Source organism: Fonsecaea monophora, assembly GCF_001642475.1.
Source record: "Fonsecaea monophora strain CBS 269.37 chromosome Unknown Scaff110, whole genome shotgun sequence".
In the NCBI taxonomy this organism is placed as follows: Eukaryota; Fungi; Ascomycota; class Eurotiomycetes; order Chaetothyriales; family Herpotrichiellaceae; genus Fonsecaea; species Fonsecaea monophora.
This window is the reverse complement of record NW_019174041.1, coordinates 73,845-90,098: the sequence shown is the minus strand read 5'-3', so window position 1 is coordinate 90,098 and position 16,254 is coordinate 73,845. Positions and strand designations below refer to the sequence as shown.

Sequence of the window (16,254 nt, the reverse complement as noted above, 5' to 3'; positions counted from 1 at the left end):
CTTCGTTCTGAAGTTTTGTCGAGCTCGCCTGCATCGATACCGCTGCATTCATTATTTCATATCGTCGATTTGCTCTTTAGGCGCTGACTCTCTCTGTGCACGCCGTTGGTTCCCCTTCCAGCTCGACGCAGTTTCACGTCACGATGAAACCCCATTCCCTTCTGCTCGCTGTTCTCCATGCACCAGTGTGGTTGGCCAAAGCAGAGGAGACGTCTCCCGTTGATGCTCTAACCCCCTCAAGTCTTGACTCTGGCGACCAGCAATCTACATTATTAAACGCTGGGAGCGAGCAACCGAAGCAAATCGTTTGCGGAAATGTGACTGGAGTGGCGTGCGATCCAAATACTCCTGGCAGTGGATGGTGCTGCTCATCATATGTGTGTTGAGTCAACCATGTCCCGAGATTTGTTCTGACTGTTGATAGGGGTTCTGTGGTACCACACCTTTGTTCACATCATTCGGACGACAGCTGATGATATCCCTTCTAGGTAATGGAACGCTTTATTGCGGTCAAGGCTGTCAAGAGAGATACGGGCAAGTTTACAGGAAGACAATATACTCTCACGATACCTGACGTCGCTGCAGAATCTGCGATGCAAGTGAAGGCACAAATCGTGCTACAACCGTCGAGTATTGTGGTCCGAATCATGATGGACAACATTGCAGTGCCGGACAGTGTTGTTCTTCAGATGGTCTATGTGTTTGTCTCGTTGTCCCACGCAAGAATGAGGTATTGACCGAAGCAGGGTATCACCAGCGAATTCTGCGGCGAAGGGTGCCAACCAGCTTTTGGAACGTGCACTCAGGAGAGATGTGGTCCATCGAACGGCAACAGCTCCTGTCCCTTTCCGCAGTGTTGTTCTCGCTTTAATTATTGCGTTGGTGGCTGTTCCTTGGAAAATGTGTCGCTTTGCTGACACGGCTTAGGGGACTGGTCTTGATTTCTGTGCTGTCCCAGTAAATTGCCAACAAGAATTTGGCATTTGCGACTCTGACACCACTCCAGCAGGGTACAATATGTCAGTGGATCCAAGAGGAGAGGAAGGCCAGATCGCATATGGGCAGCCCATCCGCAACTGCTACGTTCCTAAAACTATTGCCCTTACATACGACGATGGTCCATCACAAAACACCGATGAGCTGCTGGATATTCTCGACGAAGCTGGTGCAAAGGCAACCTTCTTCATTACAGGGAATAGCAATGGCAAAGGTCCCATCGACACGACGCGCAAGTGGACGGATGTGATCAAGCGTATGGTCCAGGAGGGGCACCAAATTGCCTCCCATACTTGGTCTCATGATAACATGGACGAGATGGGGTCGCAAGCTCGCCGGCTCGACATGGCTCAGAACGAGAGGGCACTCGCCAACATCTTAGGCAAATATCCGGCATACATGCGGCCGCCTTACCTCCAATGCAGCAACCACACCGGTTGTCTTAGCGACATGAGAGACCTTGGATACCATGTTATTTCGTATGCGTTTGACAGCGGGGACTGGATGGATCCTGACAATTTCACTGCAATGGCAGAGAGGGTTGACCAGGCGTTAGAGAGCGGAGATGAGCAAGGAAGCAGGATGCTGCTGATCCAGCACGATACAGTCCGCACGTCAGCCATCGACCTTACCAAATATATCCTGGACGTGGTCTCCCAAAGAGGATGGAAAGGCTCGTACCAGGTCTGCTCTGCGCGTCGAAAACATTCACTGACCTGTTGTTAGCTGTTACTGTCGGAGAGTGTCTTGATGATGATCCCGAACGGTGGTATCGGGATCCGGCTTGGATCAGCGTTGGCTCAAGGTCGGAGGGAGGCTGCATTGTTTCGGGCAGGAACTCCTGTGCGAAAGTTGAAAGATTTACCAACAAGGTCGAATGCTTCGAAAGCAATGCTCAATGTGAGCAAGATGCGTTGGAATGCACGAACTCGAGCAGGACAGACAAGACAACGTGTGAGAGATTGGAGACGATCTGCAGCATGCAATTCCTCTTCTGCTCGACCTGTGGACAAGCCGAGCTCCCTTGTGAGATCGAGAAATTCTACGTCGACAAGCAAGCGTGAATGTGGTTGATCTGGCAACGTGGTGGTGGACGAAGCAGAGGTGCCACGCAGGATCAGTGTCTATCGAAGACGGATGTATAGCTTACACTAGATATGAAGATATCTTTAAATGCGTCAGACGCTGCAGTATTGTTTCTCCCTATCCTGTTACCAGAAATGTCCGAGCAAACCTCATCTGCCAGACTAGTTGGCATCTTCTATCGAATGATACCAATTCCATTGACGATTACGGTACACGTTTCGCTATGTATAACGCATGAAAAGTGGAGAAGACATGTAGCGTGATGGACCGGCATGAACCGGCCATTTGTGGAGAGGCAACATCTTTTCCCAGCACGACAATCCATTGTGCCATTATTGCGCATGCGGCGTGGACGTGAATCGAGCATTATATCAGCCGATGGTTTCTCTCTTTCCGCCTCATAAATCGTCAATCTGCTAATCTAGCATCCTTGTACAATGTACTTCAGCCCCTGACTGGCAACAACTGCCCCATCAACTTCGTCGAGAGTCTCCCCTCGTCCCCCGTCTCACAGCACCGTCCGGTTCGCGATGTATTTCCCACGGATCCTGCGACGAGATCAGCAACCAACTCCCCTCCTATATCTACTCCCCCTCATTTTATTCGCTTCATCTGTGTCGGCTCATGGCGGCCACACGGACAAGATTCCCGAAGGAGAGGCCGTCTCTCCTGATCCCCTGGATAGCCGGCTATGGATTCACATCCTCCTCATGATTGTGTCATTTGGCATGATCTTTCCCTATGGCATGGTTCTGGGAATCATCAAGAGTCGTTGGCATGTTCCTTTACAAATCGTAGGCACGGTTATCGCGACCGTTGCCTATTTCTTGGGACATATGCACAAAGGGCGACAATTTCGTCACCCGAACATCCACGCGAGTTTTGCCAATAGCCTGGTGTTGATGCTCCTCATTCAGGTTGGCCTAGGTGTCGGTTTGAAGTTGCATCTGGAAGAGAAGAAAGGGTGGATAGGGCGGGTATTTGGGGGAAAAATGGGAAGAGGTGGGCGGAGAGGTGTGGTCATGATCCACGGCTGGTTGGGAAAATTAATGCCCATTGTCGCATGGGCGCAAATGCTCTTTGGAGGTATCGTCGCCATGGGATACTGTCGAGGCGACCATCTGGGACAGTGTTTGGCGCACTTCATCATGGGGTCGGCGTTCATCGCGTACGGCATCATCATGACTCTCCTCCTACTCGTGGGTCAAGCATGGTTGAGGAGGACGGGCAGAAGCCAGGAGTTTTTCGACAGCTGCGTGATCGCCGCATGGGGCTGTGTCAACACGTTTACAGAACACCGCTGGGGCCATCCGTGGGTCAAGAACGATCTGCAGCACACGAGCATGGGGATCGTTTGGTGGTGCGCGGGCTTGCTGGGCGTTTGGCTGTCGAGATCGAGGAACGGACGACCAAAAAGAAATATCCTGCCCGGGCTGGTAATCCTCATGACAGGCTGGGCCATGAGCGCGCACCCCCAGGATCTCCCTCTGAGCACCATGGTGCATACGGTGTTTGGATACACCTTGATGGCTGCGGGTGCGGCGAGAATTGTTGAGATTTCCTTCTTGCTCAAGGACAGCCGTGGCTCAGGCGAGGTTAACAGCTGGCAGCACTTGCCTCCATTCGTGAGTCTCTGCATTTCCCCTTCATTCATGTTACGGTCTGCTAATGGGTGTTGTGTACAGCTCCTGTATGCCTCCGGCTTCCTCTTCATGGGCGCGACCGAGGAACAAATGCACCTTCTCTCCGACGCGGACGTCACGCATGTCTCCTACATCCTGATCCTCTACAGCATCGCCTTCTTACTCTATCTGTTTGTGAACATCTTGCTGTACGTCTACGCGAGCCATGCATGGCCGGATGACGAGAGCAACGGAGTGCGCTCCTCTTATGGCGCAGGCGGTTCCGGTTCCGGGAGGAGCCTGAGTATTGCCGGGCCCAGTGGTCTCGGTGGACAGCACACAAGAAAGATGTCCACCCTCTCGGGTGTCGGGATGAACGGAGGGGCTAATGGCCCCGTGAACGGCAGCGCGAGAATACCCCGACATCGAGGCACCGCTAGCCAGCAGGTCCGGGACGCCGAGGAGTTTGAGCTCGAAGGCTTGATCAGTGACGAAGGCGAGGATGATGTCGAGAGCCCTCGCGTGGGAAAGAAAGAAGGTGCCGTCGCGTTGGCTTAGTGGTCTGCCTCACCACAGTCATAATTTGCCCGGCCGTCCTTTGAGGGAGAGTGCACTACACTATTGATTGAGTCGCTGAGGACGATCGTTCCGTGGACATGGCGAATTACCCGGCGTAGGAAAATGGAATCAATGGATATATACTGCCTCTCGGCTTGTAAGAGGTACATACTTACGTACATTGCGAGGTAGACCGGCATGATGATTTGCACTGTTAAACTCGGAACTCTGGGACAGCATAATGAAGCAAGAAGAAAATGGATTAACCCAATTCATGTATGCACGCACGCATGGATGGATGGATGGATGGATAAGTGTAAAGTCACTCTAGTGGCCGTCTCAAGAATTCATTATTGTACAATACATCCATCGCTCATGTCGCCTCATCGACATGCTATGTAGACGATCCACGCTTTACCCTCTCAGCGGCAGGACCTTCTGGCTAAGCACGCTCTGTCTGCACAAGGGACACTCTGCCTTTTCCTTGACCCAGTCCTGCACGCAGGTCCAGCAAAAGACGTGGCCGCACGTGGTCACGCTCGGGTCGCGGAACGGCTCGAGACACAGGGTGCATTTGCGCTGGTGGCCGGCGGGGATCCAGGCCATGGTCTCGTCGTGCTCCTCGAGGCCGTAGCGCGGGGCGTCGAGGATCGGGGTCGCCGTGTTCGCCGACAGTCCCGGTGGGAGATGGGAGGGTACGGAGACGGCCGAAAGCAGTTGGCCGGTCGAAGAGGTCTCGAGGCTCGAGGGGATCGGGATCTCGATCCCGTTAGCGAGCATGGCCGCCGTGCTGGCATGCCCCGCTGTCTCTCCCCCTGTTGTGGACGCTGTCGCGTCCATGTATGTCTCTCGGACGTGCAGCACCGACTGCACGGCCATTTGGAGCACGAGCAGTACCCCCAAGACTTCGTACCCGACCCGCTCTTCGTTAGGCTTGATCTGTTTCGTGAAGACGTATCGCAGCCCAAACAGTCGCTTGGCGATGTGGTAGTACGCCCCCGTGAAGTAGAAGACTGCGAGACTAAGGGCGTAGATGGGCTGGAGGGAGGTCAGAGTGTCGAGGTGTTTGAGGATGTATTCTTGTAACTTGAGGCTCCTGGGTGAAGGTGAGCGTCTGGAGTTACTATGCTGCTGTTTCTGTTTGGCATGTTCGATGTTCCACTCGAGTTTACTCCTCAGCCTTCTCCTCAGCGCAGGGAGAGATTTTCCCAGAATCCAGGGCGCAAACACCACACTGGCGATGTACCCGACTCTTCTTCCCAGGCCTGCAAGTCTTAATGTGTCGTCCTCCACCTGGATCACGTCGCAATATTCCTCGCCCAGCGTCCGGTTTCCCAGAAGTGTAGTTATGCAGAGGTAAAGGAGTTCGGAGAGTTGGTTTGTGGCTTCGGAGTATTTGTGTGCGAAACGAGCGCCGAGGAGGGCGCGCAGGATCGTGGATGCTTGCGACGAGATGCTTCCTGTGATGTAGGCGTCCTTCTGGTGCGTGCGGAGGATATCGGGTGAGGTTGCAAATGGATATTCCATGGTTGTTGGTGGGGGAGTAGGGGTAGCTGAAGGCGGAGGCGCAATGCTGCCAGACGGCTCTTGGTCAGCCATCTCGTTGTTGGTTCCGTAGACTGTATCTCTATACTTGATATGATACTTGCATAAGAAGGGTTCTTTTTGAAGTCACAGGCCGAGGTTCCTCGTAAATTGCATGCATTGCCGCGTCGCATGCCGTAGTTGTCGGATGGGTGTTCGTAGTACGGTGGCGCAAAGTGTTGTGCATAACAGTGCATTTTCTTTTGCTCTTTTGCTCTTTCTCCTGTGTCCACCAGATGAAGTTCATCGAGACAGACACCACCCTTTGTTATGTTGACTGGAAATTGACGCTGTGCTATGTGAATGGTGATAACAGTTTCTTCACATTTGGTTCAAAGCCCACAGCAGGACATACAGACAACCCCACGTACAACACACGAACGGCAAGGCGATGATCAAATAGAGGATGATAACGATGATGAATCCCCAGATGAGGTCGCTATTGTCCTGATTCGTGGGAGACATTGATGCTGGCTACATTGGAATGAGTCGAGTGAGAGGTGGATGAGGTAGGATTGTGTTCAGTTTTGAAGGAGACGGGCAGCCGCAGAAGGTGAACATGTTGCGGCGACTGTCTTGCTGGAGAATGAAGATGTGCGCCGCGAAACCATCACCACGATGTCACCATTTGGACTGGCACGACTGGATAGATTTCCCTTGTCTTATTTATCTTATTTATTTCTACTTGAGATGAAGCCATCAGCTCTCCACAAATCATCTATGGCTTTGCTGTTTGTGCTTTCACGATGCTTGTTTACAAGACACGGGTGATTCGTCGCCGTAATATTGGGTATTTCAGATTATATTAGTCTGTTATCTCACGGCTACACCGAGTTTGATGGATTGTGGCTCGAGTCCAGTAGTCCAGTAGTCCAGTTTTGGAAGGTCGACATTTGTGGCGCATCTACCCTTTTTCACTTGCTCAGTTGTCCGCTGCTGGTGCCATCTTTCACTTCCGGGCAGTTGTCGCACAGTCTTTATTACCGAGAACTCCTACAAACCATGGCAGCAGAGCCCAACAAGAACTGGCCTAGAGAAGGCTACCGACCAGAATGGCTGGCAGTGAGCATCTTCTCTCGTTGACTCGTGTTCGCTCCTCAACAAATGCCATTTTCGCTGAAAGACGAACCCCGCATACCACATCGTCAGGCCAACTGACAGTTTTCCAGCTCGAGGACGCATCTGGCGGCCGGTATATCATGACAGGCGATTGGTCTATTGATGTTCCCACGTATGATGCCGTCTTTGCCGGGCTTGCGAAGCAATGGCCACCGTTACCTGAAGAACTGAAAGTCTGTGAGTGCACCTGCGGTTGAACTGACCATCGAACAATTGATACAGGGGACCATGTCTAACAAGCACCGTTCAGGGGATGAGCAGACTGACAGCCAACATGGTGACCTCCCTGTCCGAATTTACAAGCCGGCCTCAGACAAACCGTTGCCTCTCATGATCTACTTTCCTGGTGGAGGATTCATTGCTGGCAATCTTGACACCGAGGACGCCCATTGCCGGATATTCGCCGCCAAAGTACCATGCCTGGTCATCAGTGTCGACTATCCCAAAGTTCCCAAAGTCAAACTTGACGACATCATCAATCTCGCTAGCCAGGCGGTGCCTTGGGTAAGAAGACGCTCCACATGGTACATCTCAGAGTTCTGACTCGACCAGTGTCGCAGCAGAGCCAAAGAGTTAGGAGATGATCCGACCAAGACACTCGTATGCGGCGGTTCCGCTGGTGCAATGCTCGCAGCAGAAGTAGCATACCGCTTCATGTCCGAGGGTGATCATACGTCCATCACTGGCTGCATCCTCCTGTTTGGCGTAACCCTTTCCTGGAATTACAAGGGAAAATACAAGCATATGTACAGCTCATGGGAAGACAATGGGCACGCTGGCACTCCCGTGTTTGGTCTTGAGCTTGCCAAATTCATCTGGTGTAAGTGCCATTCGCACCGTGTTGTATCTTTCACTGACCCTGCACAGCCCATTTTGACATCGACTTTGACAGCCCACGACACCTTATCTGTCTCGCGGACGACCTATCCAAATTCCCTCCGTGCTATATCGTCAATGCGGAAAAGGACTGCTTTCGAGACGACGGAGTTGTCTTGGACTACAGACTCAAAGAGAGCGGGGTTAAAAGCAAGCTCGATTATTACCATGGTCTTCCTCACTATTTCCATGCCTTCCCCAATCTCACTGTTGCCCACGAGATGATGGAGAGGGCCGTGGAGGGAGCTAGATTCGTGTTGGAGTAGGCTTTACACGAGGACAATTCCCCCAACCCGCTCAATACCTCGGGTTTCATAATCCCTCATGCATGCGCTACAGCGGCAGAGGGTGACAAGACAGAGCTGAATCCAACAGCCAAGCATCACCTACTTGCACATCCTCCGAACCGACGCCCAATCAACCTCACTGCCTCACAAGCCTGCAGGTCGTTTTTCTAGCCTCGCAGCTCCCCGCCCTCAGACAACACGTGCCGGAGGATTGCTGTGGCTTTGACCGTCTCCAGACGCCATCCCGCTTCCCGCCTCCACCCTGCACTAGCGAGGCTCTGGAACCTCCGGAGACAAATCAAAGCGACTTCATGTTCCGACTAGACACGTCTTACAAACTCTGTTGGAAGATCCTACTGACGGTATTTACTAGCTACCGCGACGAGTCGAGACCGGTCACCCACCAGGTCGAGAAAGCGGGCATCTCTGCTCCATCCGTTACGGCAGACAAATGGTCCCGTTCGGCATCTCAACGTTGTGCCCCGCAACAAATCCCCCAGCGCCCCAGGATGGAATTCGACAACTGCCCGCCAGAAACTGATTAAAACTTGTTCGCCCCCTTCTGACTTCTCTTCTCTTCACCGTCCCATGGCTGAGAGGGCCTCTCCTACGCGTTTCCCAAGCATGGTGAGCACTATTGTCAACATCCAAAACAATATCGGTTCGGCCCGTTCAACAGTCAACGTTTTGAAACTCAATGGAATAATAAGCACAGACTTCTCTCTGTCCCAATCTGGCCAAAATTAGAGGGGTTCCACACCCCCCTGTGCCCGAGACCATTTCCAATTTCCTTTTACAATTTTCGTGACGCACATCACGCGAGCTGGGGCCTTGTTCCGCCTTTCCCTTGTACACACCCTTGTCACATAACAGTCCACTTGCGAGATACCTTATCTAGGTATACACCAGGCCTAGGGAAAGACATTGAGTCAGCAAGCTGTGAGCTCCATTTGGCCACTATGTGTCCAGAGGGAGATGACAACACCGACACCGAAAGTCACCGCTCCAGTCGAATAACCGCCGATCCTGTAAGTCAATGTTCAGATGGTTTCGCGGCATATTTCCGGATAGGCATCCTTAACAAGCGCCTCTTATAGGACCTGGAAGACGGTGATAATGACTCGGCATATGGAGACGAAGCGTGAGTGATTTCTTTGGCCTCTTTGGCTATGGTTGGAGTTGACATGTCGCAGCTTGACTGAAACCACCTCTATATCGTCGTGGATAAGGGACTACCGCGTAGAAAATGGGCGGACCTACCACGCCTTTAAGGATGGGAAGTACTGGTATGCTATCAGCACATACATGTCTCTATCGCCAATTGCTTACGCTCTTGCTATAGGGGCTCGAACGACGAGGAGGCTAATCAGCACCATGATATCGGCCACAACCTGTATCTGAAAACCCTCAACAACCGCCTCTTCCTCGCGCCCATCAATCCCAATCCATCTCAGATCCTCGATCTCGGCACTGGCACTGGGGCCTGGGCCATCGATGTCGCTGACATATACCCTTCGGCCGTGGTCACCGGGACAGACCTCTCTCCAATTCAACCCACGTGGGTGCCGCCTAACGTACGATTCGAGATTGATGACATGGAATGTGAATGGACGTACGACTCCAACTTCTTCGATCTCATTCATATTCGCGGTCTTCATGGCACCATTCAGGACTGGCCGGCCTTGTACGCGCAATGCATGCGCTGTCTTAAGCCCGGCGGGTGGCTCGAGCAGGCGGAATACTCGGCGCAATTCACCAGCGACGACAACAGTATCCCTCCGGACGGTGGCATTGTAGCATGGAACAAGGTCGGCCCCGAGTGTCATGCCAAGCTGAAGCGGGAATTGCAGGTCCTGGAGACCATGAACCAACACATGGTCAATGCAGGCTTCGAATCCGTTACAGAGCGCCGATACAAGTGGCCCATCGGACCGTGGCCGAAGGACCCTAACTTCAAGCAACTTGGTCAGTGGTGCAGAGCACATATCGAAACAGGCCTGGAGAACTGGACACTGAGGTTGCTGACGAGTGTGTTGGGGTGGACCGCCGACGAAGTCAGAGCCCTGTGCGCCACTGTCCGGAATGAACTGCGGAATCCCAAGGTTCATGCCATTCACCGCATGAACATTGTATATGCGAGGAAACCCGATAATGCAAGATGAGATGACTTATGATTTCGCCACCTCTCCTCTCTATCATTCTACGTGGATTGTGAAGGATGATTCTGGAGAAGGAGGAGAGGGGGAAAATGGGAGCGGCGCCCGCGCGCTACGCCACGCCGCCCACTGTTGGTTTTCCACCCTTGGGCTCATGTCGACCCGAATTCTGGATTTTGATTGGAGCAATTTCCTTGTTATTTATTGGGCGGAAATCTGAGCGTCTATTGTCCACTGTCTGTCTCTATCTATCTATCTAGCATCACTCCCAGTATCGACCGGCGAGGTTGTCAACCAACCCCTAGCGATGTTGAGGAGAAGTAAATGGTGGGGGAAACTTGGAGAGAAAAAAAGGGAGAGGGGGGCTTTTGTTTTTGTGTTCTTGGTTGGTCTGTTCGTCTGCGTTTTGAGTTTGGGGGTTCTTTTGCGCATCGCGCACGGGGAGTGGCGTTTCTCTGGCCTGAGGATAGGAGGTTCTGCCTCCTGGGTGGAATGGAAGAATGGAGAGGCGACGGTGAGAGGAGGGGAAGGAAAGGAAAGGGGGCGGTTTTAATTTGGCTTATACTCTTGCGCAAACGAGCACATCAAGGGGAAAGGGGAGGGGAACACGGAGGGGAGGGGAGGGTGGTTGTCTGTTGAGTGCTAGGCATCTATCTACCTACGTGTTTATGCCTCGACCTTTCTGTCTCTATCTATCTACAAATGCGTTTGGCGCAGAGGCCTTGCGGTTGGGGAAAAGGGGGGCGGGGGACATGGACCACGAAAAGATGACGAACGAGTTATGGATATTGATTGTGGTCTACTATATACACATATATCATCCTCGTATGCACAGGTGATGAACACGAGACAGACCGTCTTGCTCTGACTTGACTCGCTCTCATAATGGCGACCCATCATCTCCTTTCCTTCCCAAAGAAGAGGCAGGCCATTGATACCATTTCTGTCTTGTATCAGCCGCCCATCCCTGTCTTCTCTCTTTCTCACCTGTCAAAGCTTCCTAAACTCGGTCAGGTGCCACCCCTTTTCACCGTCCAAATCAAGGAAAGGATCTTGTCAACTTCAAGACAGCAACCGGGGTTGGCTGTCACGGCGCCAGTCGGCCATGTCCTTCGTCCACACGACGACCGCCCGATCCGAGACGCTTGGGTCGGTGGCGTTTTCGAAATCGGCGTCAAAACTGGGAGACGTCTGGGTTGGGAGGATCCTGATAGAGCCGTCATCTCTCCATGTCTCGAGGCGTGGCGTGAGCTGCTCGAAAACCGCGGGCGAGCTGTAGTTCTGGAAGAACTGCTTGCACACGCGGGACGCTTGTGACGAGTCACCGACTTCCATGACTAGGACTTTGGCGCCGACGGCTCTCGCGATGCGCATCAGCGGCCAGTAAAACAGGTCGGCTAAAAGGATCGAAGGTGATTGGTAACGGTGCCAGTCTTCGCCTCGACCAAAGGTGGGAACGAGCGCCTCCTTGGGCTCGTAGTTTCGCACGCTCGGCTCTGTCTTTCCGCCAGGCTCGTAATCCTTGGGGCCGACATAGGGAGGATTGGCAATGATCATGTCCCATGACAGAGGTGGCGAGGAGCTATTCTTCTCCTCGCTGCCCACGTCAGATGTAACTTCGTTGAGGATCTTGCTGATTTGGTGCTGCTTATCCTCCCCGTCACCGCCTTTCTTTGCCAAACCCAACACATCTATGTTCTGGAAGGACACGTCATTACCGGCATCGGGATGTAGCAGCTTCTGTCTCATATTGTGTGCTAGATTCTTCCGAGCCAGAGAAATGGCAAGGGGGTTGTTATCGAGTCCAAGAATCTCGACACTTATATCTGGTGCGTTGACCGAGTTGTAACCAGAGGCTTTGACGGGTGGCTTGAGTATCGAATGGAGGAGCAGGGCTATGCATCCGGTTCCTGTACACAGGTCCAGAATCCGGAACTTCTTCCGACTTTGCAGCCCAGAACCAGTCGAGAGACGTGTAGAGGCAAGTGCCGACAATAGCAAGTTGGCCGCCTTTTCCGTGTACATCTCTGTCTCTGGCCTTGGAATTAAGACACCACGCCGACATAGTATGTCGAGGTTGCCGAATGGCTGGTTGCCCATAATGTATTGGAGTGGCATGCCTTTAGATCTCTTACCCACATTGTGCGTCAGGACCTTTTGCACCTGTTTATGCTTGCTTGCTTCGCCATTGACCAGATCAGCGTCGGACGAAGGGGCTATTCGCAATCCACGGTCACTCTTGTCATGCAATGATGTGACATTCACGTTGGTTTGAGTGTGGACAGTGCTCTGTTCATTCTGTAATGGTACCTTCCGGATACTAGGTCTTGTCCCTTCTGCCTTCACGGTAGTGATGCTGCCAACATTGTAGGCCTCGGTTCCCGTGCGGTCAGTTTGACCCCTGATCTTGCGTACCGTCAACTTTTGCAGTTCTGCTTCCAAGTGGGCAGTTCCTCCGACCTCGTGCTTTCGAATCTGCACAGACTGCGTTTCAGGCGTCGATGCTGAAAGAACAGGTTCTGTAGGAATTGTAGCGACTTTCCTGATTCGTCGTCCACCAAAGGTTTTCCTAATGGTCGGATGCCGTTGTGACGGGTTCCAAGGTCTGCGGCCATCTTCGATCTTTACATCATCGGACCACGCAGTCGCTCGGTGGGAAGAGCCCACCTCTTCAGTCGCATCCAGTCCAGGTAGCGAGAGGTTGTTTGTGGTCTCATGACTAGCATATCTCTTTGCATCCACGACATCACGGGCGTGTTCTTGAAGCCACCGAAGCTCGTTGCGAGCAGAGGGAAGGTCTCGACATACTCGAAGGAGAGGCGTAAGGAGCGGGTTCTGGGAGGTCGCCTCGTGGATCAGGGCAGGAGGAAGACGTGGCATCTGTCAGACATGGCGTCTGAGAGGTGATCTATGCAAGGGGCCTTGCTATCCAAGTCGGTGCAAGAGGTCAACTAACAATATGACGGCAGAAACGTGAACATAAGTGGAAGGTGAAAAGTTATTTGGGGTAAAGATGGAGTCCGATTCCTTGGTACAGCGGAGACGACGTGTCTTGCATTGGAGAATCACCAACGATGATTTCATTGCCATCCTCTTGCTCGTCGACCATCTCCGTTTCTATCCATCTGTCAATGCAAACAGATACCATTAGCTTCTCCATGGCTCCGGAGTTTCTCGATACATCAGGCAAGTCCCCGAGGTTGAAAAACTTCTCCTCGCCAGTCGCGGCATCACCACCATTGCTGGACATCCACTGCTCTCTACTGCAATCTCCTCAAATATGGTCAAAAAGGTCCTTGTTGGTTACGGGGTGGACGTCGACGCCGTGAGCGGATGGATCAACACTCAGACCGGTCAGGCGGCTGATGTGACCAACATCTCCCGTGGTGTCTTTGGGGCCACGGTGGGCATTGACAGATTGCTGGCACTGTTCCAAAAGTATAACATCAAGGCAACCTTTTTCGCTCCAGGTCACTCGATTGAGTCATTTCCTAAACAAATGGCCAAGGTGCGGGACGCCGGACACGAAATGTAGGTTGGCTTTCGTCTAGCCCCTGGTCACCGCTTTCTCTTTTCCCCCGGTGGCCCCGAAATGATTTGATGAGATGGCACGATTGCTGATGCGGTGCACATGCCGCCCAGTGGACTCCATGGGTATACGCATGAATTCGTCTCCCAGCTCTCACCAGAACAGGAGCGGGCTGTCCTGCAGAAGACCATTGACGTGGTCACCGCATTTACAGGGAAGAAACCCAGAGGCTTTACGGCGCCTGCGTGGACACCTTCTCCCCACACAGTGCAGCTCTTGGAGGAACACGGGCTGGAGTATGACCACTCCTTCATGCATCACGACTCGCAGTTGTACTACCTCCCGTACCCACCGGCCACATGGAAGGAAACCGACTACAAGAATCTCTCGGCCGGGGAATGGATGACTCCTATGTCATCTCTTCGGCCGTCGACACTGGTCGAAGTCCCAGCGAATTGGCACGTTGACGATTGGCCTGCCTTTCAGACCATGCGGGGCCAGGGCGCTGCTGGTTTTGTCGATCCACATCAAATGGAAAGATTCTGGCACGAGCATTTCGAGTTTTGTTACCGGGAATACGAGCATTTTGTCTTCCCCATCAGCATCCATCCTCAAGTCAGCGGCAAGCCTCAAATCACGCTTCTGCACGAGCGTCTCATTGAATGGATCAACACGCATGAAGGGGTGGAATGGTGTACCTTTGAGGAAATGGCCAACAAGTTCCGGAAGGGCGAGATACAGGGCGTGGAGGTTGAAGGGGGTGTTGACCTCTAAGGCCTTCCGAATCCGCTGTCGATCACCAAATGAGGCGTCTGTGGGCCTCGCATGTATTATTTCCGAGTACAACGGCCATCAGGCGTCAGGGGGATGAGGGACCGACAATTCCGGAAATGTTGGTGGAAACACCAAAGTGGATGGAAGAATTCTGCGCAGACGGCAAGTTCCAGGGTCGGGGATGCAGAGACATTCGAGAAAACCATCCAAGACCATTCATTGACGTTGACCCTGTCCGCTTTCTGTCTCCTGTCATCTTTCTGTTTCTGATGGACATCCTGGCATCTCATCCTTGACTTCTGGCTCCCTCCACGGCCAATTCCCTGGGTCTGTGCAGCAGGATAGTTTGAGAGCACATGCCAGGAGGTGATTTGTACACTTTCTGCCTGTAGCCTAGATACTGGGGACCTATGATGTCTTGTTTCTGGCGTCACCGACAGTCCCAATCCACATGGCTACTGGTATAGTCGTCCTCGTAGGTCCAAGGCGGAAGATGGCGCAAGTTTTCCCAAGCGATGTACCTAATATCCCGACGCCAATCGCAACTCTAGACTGGAAACAGAGCCTGATGGTACACCAGCCTGCTAGATTAGCTGCAGGACTGCAGGACTTGCAGACTTGGATAACTGCGCGTGGGGAAAAGGAATCGTAATGGATCCGACGCCGGGGGGCCATGCGCCATGTCAGCCTCCTTCACCGCCCTTCTGGACCTCAGATTTCCTGTCTTCCACCAGCACCAAGCACCATCCGTGAAAGCAAACAATCATGCGGCCTTTCCGATTCACCGATTCCTCACTTTGAGCGTACCTATTGCTCCCGCGCCGGGCTCAACTCAACCACTCCTGCGATGCCCCAGGCACAACAAGGAGAGGGGTAGCGCAAGGGCAGTCTGGCACCCCAGGACCCAACAACCACACCATCCCCAAAGGCGACACCGATTTTTCGGGTTCAAGGGTCCTGGCCCAGTCGATCCGCCCTCCATTCAGACCATGCATTGCATGTGCATACGAAAACAAGCTAGGGGAAGAGGTGTCGCTCGGACCAAGAACGCCACATAGTCACCGCATCTTTGACAGCTGACGCAGAATAGCAACAGACACAAACGTAAAGAGAAACAAGACTGATCAGCTCTCGACTACCATGGTACTCGGTACCTGACTGGGTCCATCCATGCCTGATACCTCCGCCTCATCCTGATCCTAACTTTCCCTATGCCACCATCTCCCATCATGGTGACACCGCTACCCGTTGGGACCTGCATAAAAAGGGGCTCTCTCCTTTCTCTGATCTGAGCATCTCATCACAGAGTTTCTTCTGATCTCGTCCGGGAATCAGCATCGTACGACGAAAGAGATACACAAGAGGGAATACCATCGTTTGAATTTCCAGTCTTCCAGGTTACCAAACCGCCAAATCACTCAGCAAACATGGGTCGGGGCCACTACGATGTCGCGGGTATTCTCAAACCCATGGGACCTCAACGGCCTTCACCAAAGCGTATGGGAAATGTCAAGCAGACGACAGGCAACTTCGGGATGCCGACTCCCACTTACCACTTCACCCGATGCTCTTCTCGGCCGACTTCAAAGAACCATTGATGCTCGTTATACGCAAGCCAAGCTGGTCGACTAGGACAACGAGCATGAGGTCTACCTGGCTTGGCTCAA

The 16,254-nt window shown here is 52.8% G+C and overlaps 7 protein-coding genes across 7 annotated transcripts; 5 read left to right on the top strand and 2 right to left on the bottom strand.

The window, feature by feature from the left end:
- Positions 1–491: 491 nt before the first annotated feature.
- AYO21_10117 (hypothetical protein) lies at positions 492–2,060 on the top strand (the record flags this gene model as incomplete). Its single annotated transcript, XM_022660041.1, has 4 exons — positions 492–692; positions 928–1,680; positions 1,723–1,801; positions 1,849–2,060. 4 exons carry the CDS (start codon positions 492–494, stop codon positions 2,058–2,060), a joined length of 1,245 nt encoding a protein of 414 aa, XP_022507675.1.
- A 552-nt stretch (positions 2,061–2,612) lies between these two features.
- On the top strand, positions 2,613–4,262 carry AYO21_10116 (hypothetical protein; the record flags this gene model as incomplete). The annotated part of the gene is made up of 2 exons (XM_022660040.1): positions 2,613–3,707; positions 3,768–4,262. 2 exons carry the CDS (start codon positions 2,613–2,615, stop codon positions 4,260–4,262), a joined length of 1,590 nt encoding a protein of 529 aa, XP_022507674.1.
- Positions 4,263–4,676: 414 nt separating this feature from the next.
- AYO21_10115 (hypothetical protein) lies at positions 4,677–5,861 on the bottom strand (the record flags this gene model as incomplete). The annotated part of the gene is made up of 1 exon (XM_022660039.1): positions 4,677–5,861. The coding sequence occupies one exon, from the start codon at positions 5,859–5,861 to the stop codon at positions 4,677–4,679; it is 1,185 nt and encodes a 394-aa protein (XP_022507673.1).
- Positions 5,862–6,848: 987 nt separating this feature from the next.
- AYO21_10114 (hypothetical protein) lies at positions 6,849–8,107 on the top strand (the record flags this gene model as incomplete). The annotated part of the gene is made up of 5 exons (XM_022660038.1): positions 6,849–6,908; positions 7,016–7,142; positions 7,216–7,469; positions 7,518–7,785; positions 7,833–8,107. 5 exons carry the CDS (start codon positions 6,849–6,851, stop codon positions 8,105–8,107), a joined length of 984 nt encoding a protein of 327 aa, XP_022507672.1.
- Positions 8,108–9,087: 980 nt separating this feature from the next.
- Positions 9,088–10,290, top strand: AYO21_10113 (hypothetical protein; the record flags this gene model as incomplete). Its single annotated transcript, XM_022660037.1, has 4 exons — positions 9,088–9,156; positions 9,226–9,269; positions 9,322–9,414; positions 9,471–10,290. The coding sequence occupies 4 exons, from the start codon at positions 9,088–9,090 to the stop codon at positions 10,288–10,290; spliced, it is 1,026 nt and encodes a 341-aa protein (XP_022507671.1).
- Positions 10,291–11,346: 1,056 nt separating this feature from the next.
- On the bottom strand, positions 11,347–13,164 carry AYO21_10112 (hypothetical protein; the record flags this gene model as incomplete). Its single annotated transcript, XM_022660036.1, has 1 exon — positions 11,347–13,164. The coding sequence occupies one exon, from the start codon at positions 13,162–13,164 to the stop codon at positions 11,347–11,349; it is 1,818 nt and encodes a 605-aa protein (XP_022507670.1).
- A 400-nt stretch (positions 13,165–13,564) lies between these two features.
- Positions 13,565–14,587, top strand: AYO21_10111 (hypothetical protein; the record flags this gene model as incomplete). The annotated part of the gene is made up of 2 exons (XM_022660035.1): positions 13,565–13,815; positions 13,927–14,587. 2 exons carry the CDS (start codon positions 13,565–13,567, stop codon positions 14,585–14,587), a joined length of 912 nt encoding a protein of 303 aa, XP_022507669.1.
- Between the last annotated feature and the right edge of the window lie 1,667 nt (positions 14,588–16,254).